Genomic DNA, 18,141 nt, shown 5'->3' on the forward strand with positions numbered 1-18,141 from the left:
GGATGTATTTGGACAGTCATTATTGGAATATTGATTCTTCCAATCCCTTAGCATGGGATGTCTTTCCATCTTCTGGTTTTTTATTCAATTTCTTCATTGGGTGACTTAACATTTATGTGGTAGAGGTCTTTCATTCCATCAGTTAGGTTAATTTCCAGTTTATTTATTCAATGCCTATTGTGGACTGGGGAGATGCCTCACAGGCTAGAGATGGGTCAGTGGTTCAGAGCACTGCCTGTTCTTTCAAATGTCCTGAGTTCAGTTTCCAGCAACCACATTGTTGCCCACAGCCATCTGTAATGAGATCTGGTGCCCTTTTGAGGAAGAGACCTGGTCAGTCATCCTAATTAACTTAGACCATGAAACCCAATATGGACTGTCCACTGCCAGAGAATAAATTTCATTTTTTTTCATTTTATTGTGACTGGGATTGTTTCCCTAATTTCTTCTTCAGTCTGCCATTGTATGTAGGAAGCCTACTGATTTTTAGGGGTTAACTTTGCATCTTGTTACTTTGTAGGAATATAACTATGTAAGTTTTTAATGGAGTCTTTGGGGTTTCTTATGTACATAAGGTGATTCACATATCACCTGAAAACAGGGATGCCTTTATTAATTTCCTAACCTTTTTTAAATTAAATTAATTAATTAATTAATTATTAATTTCCTAACCTTTTTATTTTCTTCTGTTGTCCTATTACTCTATGCCCTCAGACACAGTGTTGAATAGAGAGAGTGGATACCATTTCCTTGTTCTTGCTCTTGATAGGGATCTGAGTTTGTCTCCATTTAGCACAGTATTGGAGATAAGCATGCCATGTGTGCCTTTATTAGCTTGAGGTATGGTTTTCCTGCCCCTGATGACATGATCCTGTGGTACCTGTTTTGAGTCTGTGCTATGCCAAAGATAGCATACTGATCTACATTCATTGAACCTTCCGAGTCAAACCAGCTCGGGTGTGATAACGGTCTTTCTGAAAACAGCTTGATTCAGTTTTCTAGTATGATTTTGAGAACATTTGTCTCTCTGTTTATCAGGGAGATCCATCTGAAATTTTCATTTTATTTTCTTTGTCTTATCTGGGTTTAAGATCAAGATAAGACTTCATAAAAAGAGTTTGGGCACCTTGTCCTTTTCTACTTTGTAGATTAATCTGAGTAGTAAAAGTGTTAATTTTTCCTTAATGTTATGATGAAATTCTGTGATGACTATCTGTCCTTGGTTTCATTTTGACTGGGAAACTTAACTTTTTGCTTGTTATGGATAACTGTATCATATTGACATTATTTTGATTTGTTATGTGCACCTCATAACTTGTACATTTCTCATAAGTTTTCCAATTTATGGGATACAGATTTTTCTAAAGATGTCTTTATGATTTTCTGAATTTTGTTGATACCTGTTATAATATTTGCCTTTTTACTTCTAATTTTATTATTTTATGTCTTCTCTTTCATGGATAACTTGCTTCTGCATTTCTCAGTATAGCTTATTGCTTATCTTTTTTTTTAAATATTTATTTATTCATTATGGATACAATATTCTGTCTGTGTGTATGTCTGCAGGCCAGAAGAGGGCACCAAACTCCATTACAGATGGTTGTGAGCCACCATGTGGTTGCCGGGAATTGAACTCAGGACCTTTGGAAGAGCAGGCAATGCTCTTAACCACTGAGCCATCTCTCCAGCCCTATTGCTTATCTTTTCAAAGAACCAACTCTTCATTATACTGGCTCACTGTAATTTTTGTTTGTTTTTATTCATTAATTTGAGCCCCAATTTTCATCATTTCTTTCCTTGTATTATTTATGGTTTAGTTTTCTCTTGGCTTTAAAAGCCTGCAAGTGCACCTGCATTATTAACCTGAGAACTCTCAAATTTTTAATAGATCCCAAGAGACTGCCATTCATTTTTTAGATGTTTATGTTATTTTCCTCACCACTGTAAAACACCTAAAGAAATAAGCTTGAAGAAAGGAAAGGTTGGGGCTGGATTACTTCCTTTACCTACTATGAATAATTGACACCGTTTTGTTTTTTTCTTTTGTTTAGTTTTCAGAGATAGCCATGAGGCAAGAAAAAAAAAAAAAACTTTGGCAGTCCTCCAAGCTCTAGATGTCCTTATATTTAACTATTTCATACTATTGAATTTCATTCACCAATTAGTATTTAATGCATATAAAATCAGAGGTTCTTGAGAAAATTATGTTATATACAACTACACAAAAGGTGGCATTGTCATAACAGGAAAACCTCCACTCCCTCCCATCTGCATCCTCATAGGCTAAGGCTCCCATTCCACGGTTAGTATAGCTTCAACCACATTTTGCTTCTATTGGCTTCACTTTGAGACAGCCATGAAGGAATTCAAACCAAAGCGAACTCTGTGGTTTGTTATTGTTGTGAGTTTTTTCTCTACTAACAACCATAAAATAAATTTTCAAGGAAAATGTATATACCAAGAAGAGTAGGAATCTGACTCACTGGTGTGTGGACAGGGACATTGGTATGTGTTGTTGCTCTCAGAAAATTAATGTGTTAAGTGGGAATTTTGAAAGAGTGTTTAGGAAATGCATCCAGAAGAGCTGCTGCTCTGTGCAGGACTCAAACAATAAACTAAACCCATTCTCCTGATGGCAGAAAAATATGAACAAATAGAGATGATATTGACATTCAGCAAATGATTCTCATATAAGAAATAAAGTACCTTTTAAAAATAACCCAATTGTGTAAATGTACCACATTGTCCTTATCCGTTCTTCAAAAGAGAAAAAATTAACGACAGCTTGAATTCTGCAGGAAAATGGATGGAGCTAGAAAACATCATTTTGAGTGAGGAAACCCAGACCCAGAAAAACAATTATCACATGTATTCACTCATAAGTGGGTTTTAAACATAAAGCAAAGAAAACCAGCCTACAAATCACAATCCCAAAGAACTTAGACAACAATGAGGACCCTAAGAGAGACATACATAGATCTAATCTACATGGGTAGTAGAAAGACAAGATATCCTGAGTAAACTGGGAGTATGGGGACCTTAGGGGAGAGTTGAAGGGGAGGGAAGAGGCGGGGAGGGAAGCAGAGAAAATGTAGAGCTGAATAAAAATCAATAAAAAATAAAAAAGAGGTAAGAGGATGCTTTGTCTAATTTTTGATTAAAGAAAAAAACTTTTGAAAAAATAACCCAATTGACTTAGTCCTGAAATCAATAAAACATTGTGGGTTGTGTCTCCTATGCTGCTATGCTAGTCATTAATGTGCACAAGCCATCAATCCTTGTAATCATTACCCCGGACAGAGCTATTGTCTAATAACTACCAGAGAAAGGAGATCTGCTTGTTCAGGACATTTATGTGTAAGTACATATTGAGTGTTTGTCAGTCTTGTGATTTAGTGGCAAAGAATGTTTAACTGAGTTGTGAGAAGGTAAGAGACACGTTATGTAGCTCAGCATGTGACTTGGCATCATGTTTGCTCACCTGCTCTCCCCCTGATGAAATGTTTACTAAACATGCCCTGGGTATGCAGCAGTATTCTGAAAATTATTGACTCAGTGATCAATAAAACAAATGCAAGACCCAGTTGTCAATAATACTCCTTTGTGATGGATTCAGGCAAAAATCTATCAAGTCTAGAAACAGATAAATGACAATTGCAGCAAACAGGGCAGCATTAAACTAGTCTGTATTGTTGTAGCCATGGAAATTGTTCAAATGGTGGAGCACTTTCATATTTGTTGGTGAATAATCATCAATTTACTTATTTCCACTCATCCTATGGAAGACTTCATATCTTCTTGGCTCTTAGTTGTCACTTGCCAGTAAATGGAAATCCCTTCTATCCCATTGGCTTGGTTGCAGTGCCTTGATAACTTGGAAGTGTCTATTTGGAGCAGCTAGGTGATGTTCACTTGTCCTCTATCTCGAGCCTGGATGGAGTGCTGCTAACTCCTCCATGGAATTTTAAGAGTAGGTAGTATTATCAGAAGGCTGCCATGGAAATATTTCTTATATATAACATGAAAGTACTGAACTTTTCCCATTACACTTCCCCTCTGCCTTTGGGTACACATATAAGCTATGATGTTATTTGGCAATAGTTTAGAGTTTGATTCACAATGACAGTAAGACCCACTGCTTGTGCTGTCTGTCATGTGGCTCCCTTGGTCCAATGCCATGAGAGACTGCAAATAGGAGTTGCCAACATCATGCTAATCTTTCTCAGGTTCAAAATGTGAGCTCTAAACTGTCCAAATTGAATTGGGCTCATTGTCTTTCTACTGGATGAATCTATGGGATTCAGCAAGTGTGAGGCAAGACAGCTTCTGAGTGAACGTTCACCAGGATGCTAATTAGAAACTGTCTGACTGTTAAAAAGCCCTGTTTGTTAGAAAACTCTTAGACCTTTCCTGCACCCAGGACAATGTTATACTTTAAATGAGAAATAGTAAGAAAAATATAAAACATTGCCTTGAAGAATATTATAAGAATACTAAGATTATACTTGTAGTCCAGTAAAGTATATCTATAAGAATTACCTTTTTAAAAATACCTTTAAATTTCCAAGTGTGTGTGTGTGTGTGTGTGTGTGTGTGTAGGTTTGAGCAGAGACCCCCAAAGTCCAGAAGATGCTGTAATTTACTGTCAGTGGCGTTTTAGTTGGTTGTATGCCACTTAATGTGAGTGCTAAGAACCAAGTTGAGACGTCTACAAGAGGAGTATTTGCTCTTAACTACTGCACCATCTCTCCAGCCCCAGAACTACTTTGTCATCTGTGAATGAAGGAGATACAGAAACTAACCAGGTAATGGATGAATGCAAGGTGTTTCGCATGATTTGACACAGAAGGACAGATTCGCATGTCCTTTTCATTTTATGTACCCTCAGGTACATAAATGTTTGCCCCATTCAATGAATTATAAGGTAGACTAAAATATTAAGAATGCACCTAAGTTCAAACATTCTTTTCTTTCTAGCATAGCAAACCACTGCAATTACACTAGTAAAGACTGAGTTCTGGTGCTCAAATTGATCACCAGCCTAATTATATTGTCTCAATATGTAAATGACAAACGGATAGCTCCGGTGATGAATGCAGAACTATTGAGGAAGTGCTTAAACATTGTTACATAAATATGAGCCTTTTGCATCGCAGCGCTTGAGACGCTGCTCAGGTAATGGTCCCCAGGTAGAAGACAGATGCACTTCGAGGGTGTTCCATGTTTCTAGTGTCAATAGCTGGGCACACACAGCTGGTTCACAGCTTTTTGTGGGAGAATGACTATTCTAGTACTGCTTACTCTGCAGAAGAATAAGATCTGAACAGTTTTTCAGTAACTTAAATAAACAATATATACTTTGAGTATAAGGTTTTTAATTTAAGGAAACTGTTTTATCCCTGTTAACTTAAAATGTAAGAGCCGATTAAAGGCTTTGTTTGAATACAACGATTTCTAAGTCTCTGGTGAACCCACGCTAAATTAGGTATTAGTTTCTGTTTTGCTTTCTTCCATGAGAATAATAGTCTCATGCTGTTTCCTTTTGTTCAAGAAACAGTGAATATTTAAGCTTTTTAAACTTAAACATAAATATATTCATACTGCACTACAGAGAGGAAAAATATACTTTATCTTTATTTTGTAGCGGGAAGAAGAAAGAGAGAGAAAAAAAAAGAAAGAGCGAAGGAGAGAGTGAGAGAGTAGACCTTTATTGTAGTAATGGCCAGCACCTACATATGAGAACTTATCTACCAACAGTTCTTTGTTGAAATAAGAGCGGCAGGGCTGCGTCCCCGGCATCTGGCCGCCCGCATGGCTAGGTTATGCCCCGAAATAATTACACGGAAACTGTATTCTATTAAACACTGCCTGGCCCGGCTAGTTCCAGCTTCTTATTGGCTAGCTCTTACATATTGTTCTAACCCATTTCTAATATTCTGTGTAGCCCACGAGCTGGCTTACCAGGGAGGATCTTAACCTGCGTCTGTCTGGAGCGGGAGAACCATGGCGACTCCTCACACAGCTTCTTTTTCCCAGCATTCTCCTCTGTCTACTCCGCCTACCTAATTTTCTATCCAATAAAATGGGCCAAGGCAGTTTCTTTATTAATAAGAAATCACTCCCACATCATTTCCCCTTTTTCTGTTTAAACAAAAAAGAAAGGCTTTAACTTTAACATAGTAAAATTACATATAACAAAACAGTTATCAAGTAAGAATTACAGTTACAATATTTATATCTATTTTATCTCTTATCATAACTAAGGAAAACTATAACTATTCATTCTTCAACTCCATCAAAGACTCCAGAAGGATATAATATTACCTAAGTAAACAAGAAATAAGAAAACTCTAGAAATGACAGAGACATCTCGCTGCCTGGACAGTCACCCAAAGTTCCTCTGTACCGTTGGGGCATCCATCTTCGGCCTACAGGCCCATGGTATCCAGAGACATTTCCATGAAGCAGGAAATTTCAAAGACAGTTCAGTCATTTTCTGCTGTGTCCTGCAGAATGTCTCGCAGACTCTTTCATGAATCAGGAACCCCGAAAGACCATCTCACCTTTAGGCAAGTTCAGCAGTCCTCTCTCTGAGGGTTCTCTGTGTCCAGTTTATGCAACAGTCCAGGCAAGAGCAGTTTCTTGCCCAAATGACTATCCAACTCCATAAGGATCCTCTTCGATGCCCATCTTCCTCTTGAAGTAGCTGGTGCTGCCAGGAGCAGACGTGTCTCCTTGTCATGAAAAGTCCTAAGTTATTAAAATATTTTAAATGCCATATTCTGCAGTCTTTGAAAGATATGAAGAATGCCTATCTAACTGAAATATATCTCTATATATCTAGAAAATCTAATTAACATGACTACAAGCTTAACTATTAGCGATGATTATCCATTAACAACCTATATTTCCTAATTATACATTACATTTTTAAATGAACTACACAATCACAATACCTTAATCAAGTTCAAAAATACATATACATATAACAAAATTGACCTTAAAATCCATACCAATGCAAATTATTCATATCTATATCATATCCCCCTTTAAATGTAAAAGAACATTTATAAACAATATTTGGGAACATGGGCGTAGTTTTTTCTCTCCAAACTGCTTCCTGCTGAATAGGGGCGTCGTTAATTAGGTCGTTCATGATATAACCTGTGTGCTAGTTTCATCTCAGTTGGCAATTGAGCGAAGCAATTTTTTGAGGGTGTTCACAGCAACCTTTCAGGAGGGCGTGGTCTATCATACCAAATCGGAATAGATGCAATCCACAGGGTCACATCCTCTGTGAAAACAAAAGAAGGACTTTTCCAAAGCATCATAACCTTAGATCCAAATTCTGAAGTCAAGATACCTTTAGAACATATGTGCAGGTTCAGCTTAGCAGCCCATATAATGAAATGTCTCTCTGTACTTAGCTCCTTCACAGTCAAAAATTTTAAAGAAAACACAATGTACATAATCCAGACTCTCTGTGAATTTTCCATTTTTACGTGGCTTATTTTTCTTTATTTCTCTTAATCTATAACTATCTGTACTTCTGTACTCTGTCTCTTTAAAGACTTTACCCTTTTTCTTTTTAAGACATAATAAGAGCGGCAGGGCTGCGTCCCCGGCACCTGGCCGCCCGCATGGCTAGGTTATGCCCCGAAATAATTACACGGAAACTGTATTCTATTAAACACTGCCTGGCCCGGCTAGTTCCAGCTTCTTATTGGCTAGCTCTTACATATTGTTCTAACCCATTTCTAATATTCTGTGTAGCCCACGAGCTGGCTTACCAGGGAGGATCTTAACCTGCTCTTAACCTGCGTCTGTCTGGAGCAGGAGAATCATGGCGACTCTCTCACTCAGCTTCTTTTTCCCAGCATTCTCTTCTGTCTACTCCGCCTACCTAATTTTCTGTCCTATGAGGGCCGAGGCAGTTTCTTTATTATTACAAGACCCACCTCCATCAGTTCTTCAGCAGTACATACCCACCAGCACGTACCCATCAGGACCTATGCACTCACAAGAAACTATCTACAAATGCTTATCCACTCTTGCCTGTCCACCAGCATCTATTCTTCAGTGTGCAACACCTCTGCCATTTCATCTGTAACTATCCACTATTACTTATGCATCAGCACCTGTCCACCAATGCCTGTCTATTCATGCCTGTCTAGCTGGAGCTACGCTGGAGTATTTATCAATGTGTATCTGTTCACCAGTATTAATCCATCAGCACCCACTTATTACTCCCTATCCATCAGCACCTATTATAATCATCTGCCTACTGATTACATATATCCTTCAACATCTACTTGTCCATACCTATTTACCACTCTCCATGTGTCTGCCCAACTTCTACTCACCCATCAGGACATATCCTACCTCTTAACTAAATATTTTAGCATAATCACAATAGTTGGTCGGTCAGAGGGCTGAGGTTGAGTGATTCTTTTAAGAAATTACATCCCAAAGTAATTATGATGACTCTATACTGTAATACCAACATTTAGGAAGCAGAGACAAGAAGGTTGTCATAGATTTGAGGCTATCCTGGACTACATAGTGAGTTTTGAGGCAGTCTGAATATAGACTGAGATCTTCTCTGATAGATCAAAATAGATTATTATATCCTCATAATTAGAATTGAACTTTTATATCTCATAAGAAATAAATCACTATAAAACAGACTTTGTTCCTGAGGTCTGGGAGTTCATAAATTTCAGGACCTTAAAGATATTTTTAATATCTTTAAAAATAAAGTAAAATCGTAAAGTAGCTGATCACATACTAAGTCACTTTTGCATGAGAAAAAGAGATTAAACTCACAAAAATGTGAAGTCAAAAATTGGACATGTAAACATACTTCCTGAAGGATAATCTTCTTGGATTTTATAAACTGATCTGTTAAATTTCCTTTAATAGCTCTTAAACCCAGAGCAATGCTGTGGTATCTCTATGTGATTTGAGAACTCATTTTGGTTTCATACATGTAGTGGCTAAATCTCTCAGACATGTTCCCAAGTTATTAATGTTGAAAAGAGCAGACAGTGCATCGAAAAATCCAATCACCTCAGTTAAGAGTGACAATAAACTGTCCTTCTGTTAGAGCAGGGTTAAACAGAAGAATGGCATTTGTGATTTTGCCTGCTTATAAATGTGGGGTAAATGTGACTTAGAGATAAAGGTAATGAAGCAATGCAGTGTGGTGTGCTGTGTGTCCATAGAATTACCAACAAATGCTAGTTTAAGACTAATGAGCAAGGGATGTGTTCTTATATGCTAATGAAGATAATCTGCATAAAACACAATAGTGTGTTTTCATCAATCCATTCAGTTTCTAGTTAGCAATTAATAGTATCTCTTGGGGCTGGAGCAATAGTTCAGCAACTAAAAGCTCTTGTTCCTCTTCCAGAAGACACAGACTCAGTGTCTGAATCTGGTCCAGTCTAGATTTGTTGTCTCAAAGCTGCCTGCAGTTTCAGTTCCAGGGTATCTGCTACCCTCTTCTGGTTTCTTTGGGCATCTACTCACTCATGCTGAACAAATCCAAGCTGGCACACAAATGAACAACCAAAAATTTATTTAAAAAGTCTTAAAATCATATCTCTCATGGGCTTATAATTCTCCCTCTGGGAAAAGAAAAGTGTAATCATACAATATTCTCCCAGTCATCTATTCTTTCTTGAAACATTTTAAATTACATAGCATATCAGTAAATTTTGAGCATGTACCAATGAATATATGCACTCTATTTAGTCAGGAATTTTATGCGTGAAAAATCTCCAGTGATTATGAATACAGCTGTATGTCGAGGATGTACATAATTCAAATTCTAAATCTGCTTATATTCAAACTCCACAACGGTGTGATGTTAAACAAGATATTCGTTAATCTCTCTCAGCTTTTCTCATTTTTAAGAGAGAACTAAGATTATATTGTGTTCTTCTGTGAGTTAATTTATATGATACTATCAACTATGAAGGACTAAGGTTCAGAGAAAAGTGGTGTTAGCTTATAAATCAGATTATAAAATTAATGCCATTAGCTTCATTTTAGAGAAACCACAGACACACACACAACAAAACACATACAAACATGCACAAACACACCCAAAACATATACACATATACAGAGATACATACACACAAAACACATGCACATTTACAGAGACACACACAAAACACAAACATACATGCATATGTACACACTCATGATGTTCAAACTCACACAATATATATTCTAAATTTTATCTTTAGTTTAAGATGAAATACAGACTTAGATTTCATTTTCTTGGCTTCGAAAAAAACAGACCAACAAAAAGATTTCCTGTGTAGAATTATAACATTTATTACAAGTTTACCCTGGGATCTATTACTTGGTTACCTCTCAATGTTTTGTGTCTCTTTCATTAATGAGGATCTTGGTATCAGAAACTGGCTACCAAAATTACTGAAACAGATTTCACAGCACAGATTAGACAAAAGGATGGAAGTGATATCCCCTTTATCAGTGGTGCCTCTTTCTGATTTGCCCCCCAAATCTGACCTTTACGTACTACACATGCTAGACATATCACCATGCAGGTTACCCTAAACCTAACATGCCTAATGTATGTTTAGGACTTTATAGTCTTCAATGTTAAAATTATGTTCCCTGCAAAGAGAGTAAATCACAAAATACATAAATCATTTTGCATTGTGCACACTTCAGAGCAACCTTTTAGAGAATACAGAAGCAAGAATACTGTTACCTAGAGGACAGAATAGAAGTAATCCTACCAACAAGATTTTCAGAAATGTAGATTTATGTAGTGATGTGTGATGGATTAATCCCTCACAGACTTAGTCATGTGCAGATGCTTTCTAGAACAGTTCCATGAACGTTCAGATAAGATGTGTCCATTTGTGCACAGCTGAACCTTAATGCTCTCAGCAGGAAAAAAATCACAGCTTATGCATGGAACACCAAACTGCTGTTCTCCTTTATTGTGTAGTGATGTGAAGGTGAATTCTTAAAACAAAACTAACTAAAAAGAAGAAGGAGGGGGAGGAGGAGCAGGAGGATGAGGAGGAGAAAGAAGAAGAAGAAGAAGAAGAAGAAGAGGAGGAGGAGGAGGAGGAGGAGGAGGAGGAGGAGGAAGGAAGGAAGGAAGGAAGAAAAAAAGAAGTGTAGCAATAAGAATTCTAGGATAAAGATCTTGTTCTCAGGGATACTGTCAGCTGGAACCTCAGCGTTCTGGGAGGATTGGAAGGGAAGGTTTTAGAAAGTGAATTAAGAAATGATACCAAATTCAGCTCCCGAACTGTTGCTTCCTTCTCTTTCTTTATTTGAGCTCATACCGGAAAAAAGTGTCTTCACATTCTGTGTAATTCTTTTTTTCTCACTTCTCCAGCTCCTCCCTTGCCCCCATTCCATCTTCACAACTACTTCTATTCTCTCTCTCTCTCTCTCTCTCTCTCTCTCTCTCTCTCTCTCTCTCTCTCTCTCACACACACACACACACACACACACACACAGTCCAGTTAGTTTTGCACTTATTTGCAAGTATTTAGAGCTGACCACATAGGATTAGAGCCTCATCCAGGAAATGAGATCTTTTTCCAACCATCAGTTTTGCAGTTCCTAGAGAAGTGTGCCCTTGAAAAAATGGATGGTTTGGTTATGCTGCTGTCCAAGTGACTCTCAGGCACACTGAGATGTCTTCCCTCTATCAGTTGTTGCTAGCACTCAACTCTGGTTTAGCTATTTAAATTTCGTAAGGCATCTTTGATTGTGCATGATTTTTTTCTTCTGTTTTTCTTCTATCTTCTTTGTTTCAGACTTGGAAAAAATTAATCATGTCCTAAGTATTAGCAAATGACTGTATGAGAATGAAAACTCCTCAGTTCAACACTCGGTTTTCTGAAATGGTGTCATATTTTAATTTATAGTGCATTATATTTTCTCAAGTAAACTCTATAAAGTTAACTTTATTAACTAGTTTATTCTCTGGATCAGCACCCTAACTATCATGTCTTCTTGTGTGGTAGCTATTGTCAGAACTTTATTGTATATAGTATAGACATAGTGTGTGAGTTGACTTAACAACTGCTCTTTTAAAAGCCAGGACAACATATCAGTACTCTCTTTGTAAGCTTCCCACTTATGAAGCTTGCTCATACTCAGAAAGATCTCAGGAATGGTAAAAAAAAAAAAAGAAAGAAAGAAAGAAAGAAAGAAAGAAAGAAAGAAAGAAAGAAAGGAAGAAAGAAAGAAAGAAAGAAAAGAAAACTTTGATGTGGCTAATAGTAATAGTTTCTGAACCATATGCTCTATTTTATTGGAATTCATTTTTCTTGTCCAGAAATGAGCATACTAGAATACATTGACTCCTCCTTCATGATGTATAAATGGGGGTCAACAAAGTACCTTTATCATTAAGTATCAGTATGTTACTTTGTGTTGCTTTTATTTCTTCCATTATTTTACAGATATTTTTATTGTATATAGAAATAACTTGAGCTTATAGGGATTAAATACATTGCTCAATTAACTAAAACTAATCATCAGACCCTTTTTCCCATGTCCACTGATCAAGCATTTGCCTTCCTCCATCTCGGATCTGTTCGCCCTGTGTCGTGAGGATGACAAGGCTGGACAATGATCTACAAATGCTGGCATTTCCTCTCAGGTGGAAAAAAATGGAGGTCTGCATAGAGTGAACCCATTCATTGAACATAATAACACATAACAGATGACTGGAGGGCACTGCATTCAAATGCAGTCCTGCAAACCTGCAAGTCACGCATTCCTGTTTCCTACTGCTCTAAAAGTACATAACTGTGTGACAGATACAGATAAAGCACTACTACATCTGTCCCTCCTACTTGTCTCTTGACTGATTGTGTTTTACGTAAATAGATTTAGTTTTTATTTTTTGCATTGGAAGTCTTACGCTTCCCGTTCATGATTTGCTTCTTTTATAGTCAGGTTTCTGCTCATCAGAAGAGTCGTCTTGATGATTCTCGTTTATAACAATAGGCTGTACTGAGACACCACGTACACCCTAAGGTAGAAAGTACCAGCCATTCATGGGTAGATTACAAGCACATGTAGTTCGGAAGGAGGCCAGCGATGTTGGTTGGGTACATATTTCCACTGGCCTGTTTTTGTTCAGTTTTTATCTCAGTTTGGATTCTCCATGAGGGCATAACGAGAGGTGCTCCACCTCAATGCTTATTTTGGCATATCTCTCTCAAGTGCTTTTCTGTATTTCAATGACCACAGAAGGAGTTATAACTGCAAGATCTCTTCAGAATCAAGAATATAAACAATCTCTTGATAGGAAGAAACATAAGACACAAGACACAAAGACAAAAGCATGAATGACTTTCTCAATTTTTTTAAAGATTTTATTTTTTCTTAAATTCTCTGTATGTGTATGTATCTGTACATGAGTATATGCAAATAAATGTGGGTTCCCATGTAATAAAAAAGCAAGTATTGTGTCCCCTGGAGCTAGAAGTATGGGATGTTGTGAACAACCTCACACAGGTGAAGAGAACTGAACTTCAGGCCTATGAAAGAATACTAAGTCTTCACCACCCAGCTGTTTCTCTAGTCCAGAAATTGGAGCCATGAAAAGAAGAGATCAATGCAGATTTCTGCATTCCCTATTTCTCTTTTAACCTCATTTTCTTAGTAATAACTGTCACTTAATCATAATATACATGTACAGATAGGAAAGCATTTTGTCTTTGACTTTTTTTCTTAATTATGTAATCAGCACACACAATCCATTTTCATATATGTTACAAGGTCACTGTTGTTTACATTAAGACATGGTTGAATTATTCCTGATAAGGAATAAGAGGGCAGAATTATTAATACCAACTGAAATAAATACATTAAATTTTTCTTGCTATTAATATAAACCAACATAAACTGAAAGAATACACTCAGAGAATTATAAACTGAAGTCGTGTAGCTAGTATGTGTTTATTGATAATGAACTTTTTCAAGCATCATATTCTTTATTAAGTGATGGTTTAAGACAGAAACCTGTTGTCACCTTCTGCTTGAAGCATCAACTATTTTGACCAAGATTATATAGCTAAGACAAGATTAGAATATGCATTTTTCTTTTTTCTTTTTATTGAAAATCAATTATCCCCTCTTCTCTGCTCCCTGTCACCACCTCTTCTCTCTTTCAGATCCATTCCCCCTTCTCTTCTTTTTCCCTTCAGAAAAGATCAGGCTTCCAAGAGAAAACAACCAAACACAACAAAACAAGATACAATAAGCAAAGGCAAAACCCCTCATATCCAGGCTGGACAAGGCAACCCAAAAAGAAGGAAACAGTTCCAAGATCAGGCAAAGGGGTCAGAAACACACACAATCCCACTCCCACTCCCCAGTCCTCTATATTATGACTGTTAGCTTGGTGTTTTTGTAGAAAATACATCTTTCAAATATGAAGTCACTGTTACTTTCCCTGAAGAGCCCTGTTATGACATTTGAAAAAAATGAAGAGGCTTGCCATGTTACATGGAATAAAAGATCAAGTGTTGCTACTTTAATCTCATTGGAATAGCACAACAAAATTTTGCAGACTAGGCAGCTCGTGTAAACCATGTCCACGAAGCCCTCAATGCTAGACTATGATTTTCAGGTTCTCCTTGATTCAGTGTTTAGGGAATACATTTCCTGTCCTGGTGATTTGGTGATGCTGCTTTCAAACTGAGTGTTTGATATTTATATATATATTTATATATAAAGCGAGAGAGAGAGAGAGAGAGAGAGAGAGAGAGAGAGAGAGAGAGAGAGCACTTCAAGCCTTATTATAGTCTCAATTGTTCTATCACCAAATGAAAAGTGAAAACTCAAATGGACAGTCAGACATCAACACAGGGAATTGTGGAGATAGAATTCAGTCCCCAAGGACTAGAAGCATCTCTGCTAAGAGGACTAACAAATACAGCAAAGATTGAGTTAGGCTTTACAAGGTGTATCGACCCGTGAGACTCATACCATTCCCTGCACACAAATCAAATGGCTCTGTAACTTTGTGCTTTTCATCTGAATTTTAAATTCAACTAACAGGCTATACATCCTTTTTCCGTGAATAACAAATATGTTGAGTATAGTGTTTTCTCAAACGTGCTGCCTTCCCTCTCTGTTACAGGCCCAACAGCTCACCGAATTGGAAAAGAAGTTAGCTGTTGCCAAAAATGAGCTTGAAAAAGCAGCTCTTGACAGGGTAAGTTGCTATCCAGGAGCCATCATGACTCGGCTTTCAGACATACAGTGTGTGCTTGCTGCTGCCTGCGGTCGTCCAGAGCAATTCTAGACACTGCACAAAAAGCTGGTCATTGAACTCCTGAATGTGTAATGGCTTCCTTGTTCTCATTTTTTTTCTGCCACATTCAATTGAGTGAACTCTGTGGGTTTGTTATTCCATTTTTTGTTTATCTTACTGGCACATTTATTCCATAACACTGTGGGTGTACTTAATTTGGAAACCATGCTGTTCTCTGATAACTTTGGAAGAAACAAAGAAAATGGAAGTAACCATGAGTTGTAAAAAATGTATCTTAAATGCCTGTGCCTTGGCACTTGTCCTCATGTTCAAGAGCTTGGAAATTGGCACAAGGATATTACATGTGTCAATAATTGAAAATATAGGACTTCATATTTATTGTATAGTCATACTTTGGAATAGCACTCCAAACACAAAAATTAGAAATAAAATACATTTTGTCTATAAGTAATAACTGTTCAAACAAATGAAAAACTATTTAAAGTATTTATGGAGGTAGAATAAGTGAAAGAACAAATATTAAAGTTAAGGATTTAATTGTTTTCTGAGAAATATAGTGTAGATGACTGTGAAGAACACTTGCATGTATGTGTTTCACCCTCCACTCATTGAATGGATGCAATGTAATAGTCTGTGCTAGTACTGAATACATAAATATCGCATGTATGTTAAGCATGCAATATATATGTAGACATTGGGTACATGTTGCCTCCGTACTTATTTGTATTACAAATATTTGTCTATCTCTCTGTAATTTATGCACCATAAAGATGTGTTAAGTAGTTATGAAGACATCTTTCCATATTCAATTCAGACTGCTGCTAACCTTGTTCATAATATTTTTTCTATATATCCTTGTAATTCTCAAAGTCATCTTGGCTAAACCTAAAGTGTTGTGCCTTCTGAAAAGAACTTTCTACAATTAGTAATAATTTTATGGATAATATTGAACAGGGACACCAGTGCATTTGTGAACTTTTTTCAATAATTCCTTATATGCACTCAGAGAATCTTAAAAAAAAAAAAGAAGAAGAAGAAGAAGAAGAAGAAGAAGAAGAAGAAGAAGAAGAAGAAGAAGAAGAAGAAGAAGAAGAAGAAGAAGAAGAAGGCTGCCCCTTAATTACCAGAATTGAACTGTGGGCATTTCACTGTGGAACAGATAAGAAAAGAGACCATGTGGGACTGGTTCCCTGAAGATCTTCAGGTTTCACATTTTAGGAAACCCTACACTATGTATGCTTTGATACTGTGCCCTACACTTTGCACTGTATGGTAAGTTTATGACCAGGCTAAAATTTTGCTGCTTAGGATGTGACTATGTCTCTCATAAGCATATATCTTTTCTCTGTTATGATCCAAACATCTTCACAGCTGACAGACAGAGTATGTAGACTGTGTCATAACAGAGAAATTAGGAAGAACGTATCCTGAATGTTAATGGTGTTCCTCTGTAAGATTTGGAGGCTTGGGACAATTTAAATATTTTTTTTAATTATCAGAGAAGTAAGTAGATATCTCACCAACCTTAGTTTTTTGGAATTACCATTTATTAATTTATCCAAGTTATTAACATTTTGATGGAGGAAGGACATGGATTAATTATAATAAAGAAACTGCCTTGGTTAGAACATAGGTGGGTGGAGTAAACAGAAGAGAATTCTGGGAGAAAGAAGCTTAGTCAAGGAGTCGCCATGGTTCTCCCACTCCAGACAGATGCAGGTTAAGATCTTCTCTGGTAATCTACCTCGTGGGCTACACAGAATATTAGAAATGGGTTAGAACAATATGTAAGAGCTAGCCAATAAGAAGCTGGAACTAATGGGTCAGGCAGTGTTTAAAAGAATACAGTTTCTGTGTAATTATTTTGGGGCATAACCTAGCCATGCGGGCGGCCGGGTGCTGGGGACACAGCCCCGCTGCTCCTATTTCAACAGAGTGGCGCCCCGACGTGATGGGCTAAATCCACTTAAAAACCTGAGAAGGCTTAAAAATAAGGGAGAGAGAGTTTAACACAGATTTTTGCTGTTTGTTGGTGGCGTGCTATAGAGAAATTTCCTGATTCAGCAACAATAGCAGAAAAAAAAAGCTGTGTCATTTTAAAGTGTGGCTTCCTGGGGCTGTGCTGCCAGCGTGAACTCTGGTTTTAAAGCATTTCAAGGCTTTTATGGGATTGGATGTTTCTGTTCCCACTTGGGATCAGAAGGAGAGTGCTCTGAGACCATGCCCATGACTCAGCACTCCCCGCCTGCACCTAGGTGGATGGCAGAATCAGGCTTAGACAGGCTGGAGAGCATGGCGGATTCCTGCTGCCATACAGAGACTGCGCATTGCTCTGTGTGTCAGATTTGGCTGTAACTTGGATGAAAAAAGTTTCTATGCTGCACACTCAGTCTCAGAGTTAAACTGCTGACTGAGGCACCAATGTGGACTTGCTGTGTGCCTGGAACTGTGCTCAGCTCAGAAGCACCAAATGACTCTGAGGCAGGAGAGGCTGCTCCATGATGAACTGTGCTGACCTCAGGCAGGAACTACCATAATTGCCATAATAACAGTGCAGTTAAGGTTTAGACTGGGCAGGACACAGGCAGTACCGTATTACCTGTATATGGTGCAACTTAAGTTTTTAAGAAGTGCTTAACATTTTAAGAAATGCTCCTGGATAGTGAAAAAATTACAGATTCACAGTAAAACAGATTCAGACATAAAAGACCTTTATGGATCACATTGTTGGATGAATGTAAGTAGGCTTGGGAAAGAGAAGAAAAAGAATATAAAGAATAAAGTTAATGTCTTAAAAAGAAAAAGGGTAAAGTCTTTAAAGAGACAGAGTACAGAAGTACAGA

The 18,141-nt window shown here is 37.4% G+C and overlaps 1 protein-coding gene across 1 annotated transcript in view; it reads left to right on the forward strand.

Annotated features, from left to right (window-relative positions):
- The window catches only part of LOC126495075 (leucine zipper protein 2-like), a 215,772-nt gene that overhangs the window by 189,929 nt on the left and 7,702 nt on the right, over positions 1–18,141 (forward strand). Inside the window, exon 9 of the mRNA XM_050132671.1 lies at positions 15,164–15,238. Coding sequence (XP_049988628.1) covers positions 15,164–15,238 — 75 coding nt within the window. The remainder of the gene's footprint in view (positions 1–15,163; positions 15,239–18,141) is intronic.

Source organism: Alexandromys fortis, unplaced genomic scaffold (assembly GCF_014885135.2).
Source record: "Alexandromys fortis isolate MF-2015 unplaced genomic scaffold, M_Fortis_MF-2015_v1.1 scaffold_410, whole genome shotgun sequence".
NCBI lineage: Eukaryota > Metazoa > Chordata > Mammalia > Rodentia > Cricetidae > Alexandromys > Alexandromys fortis.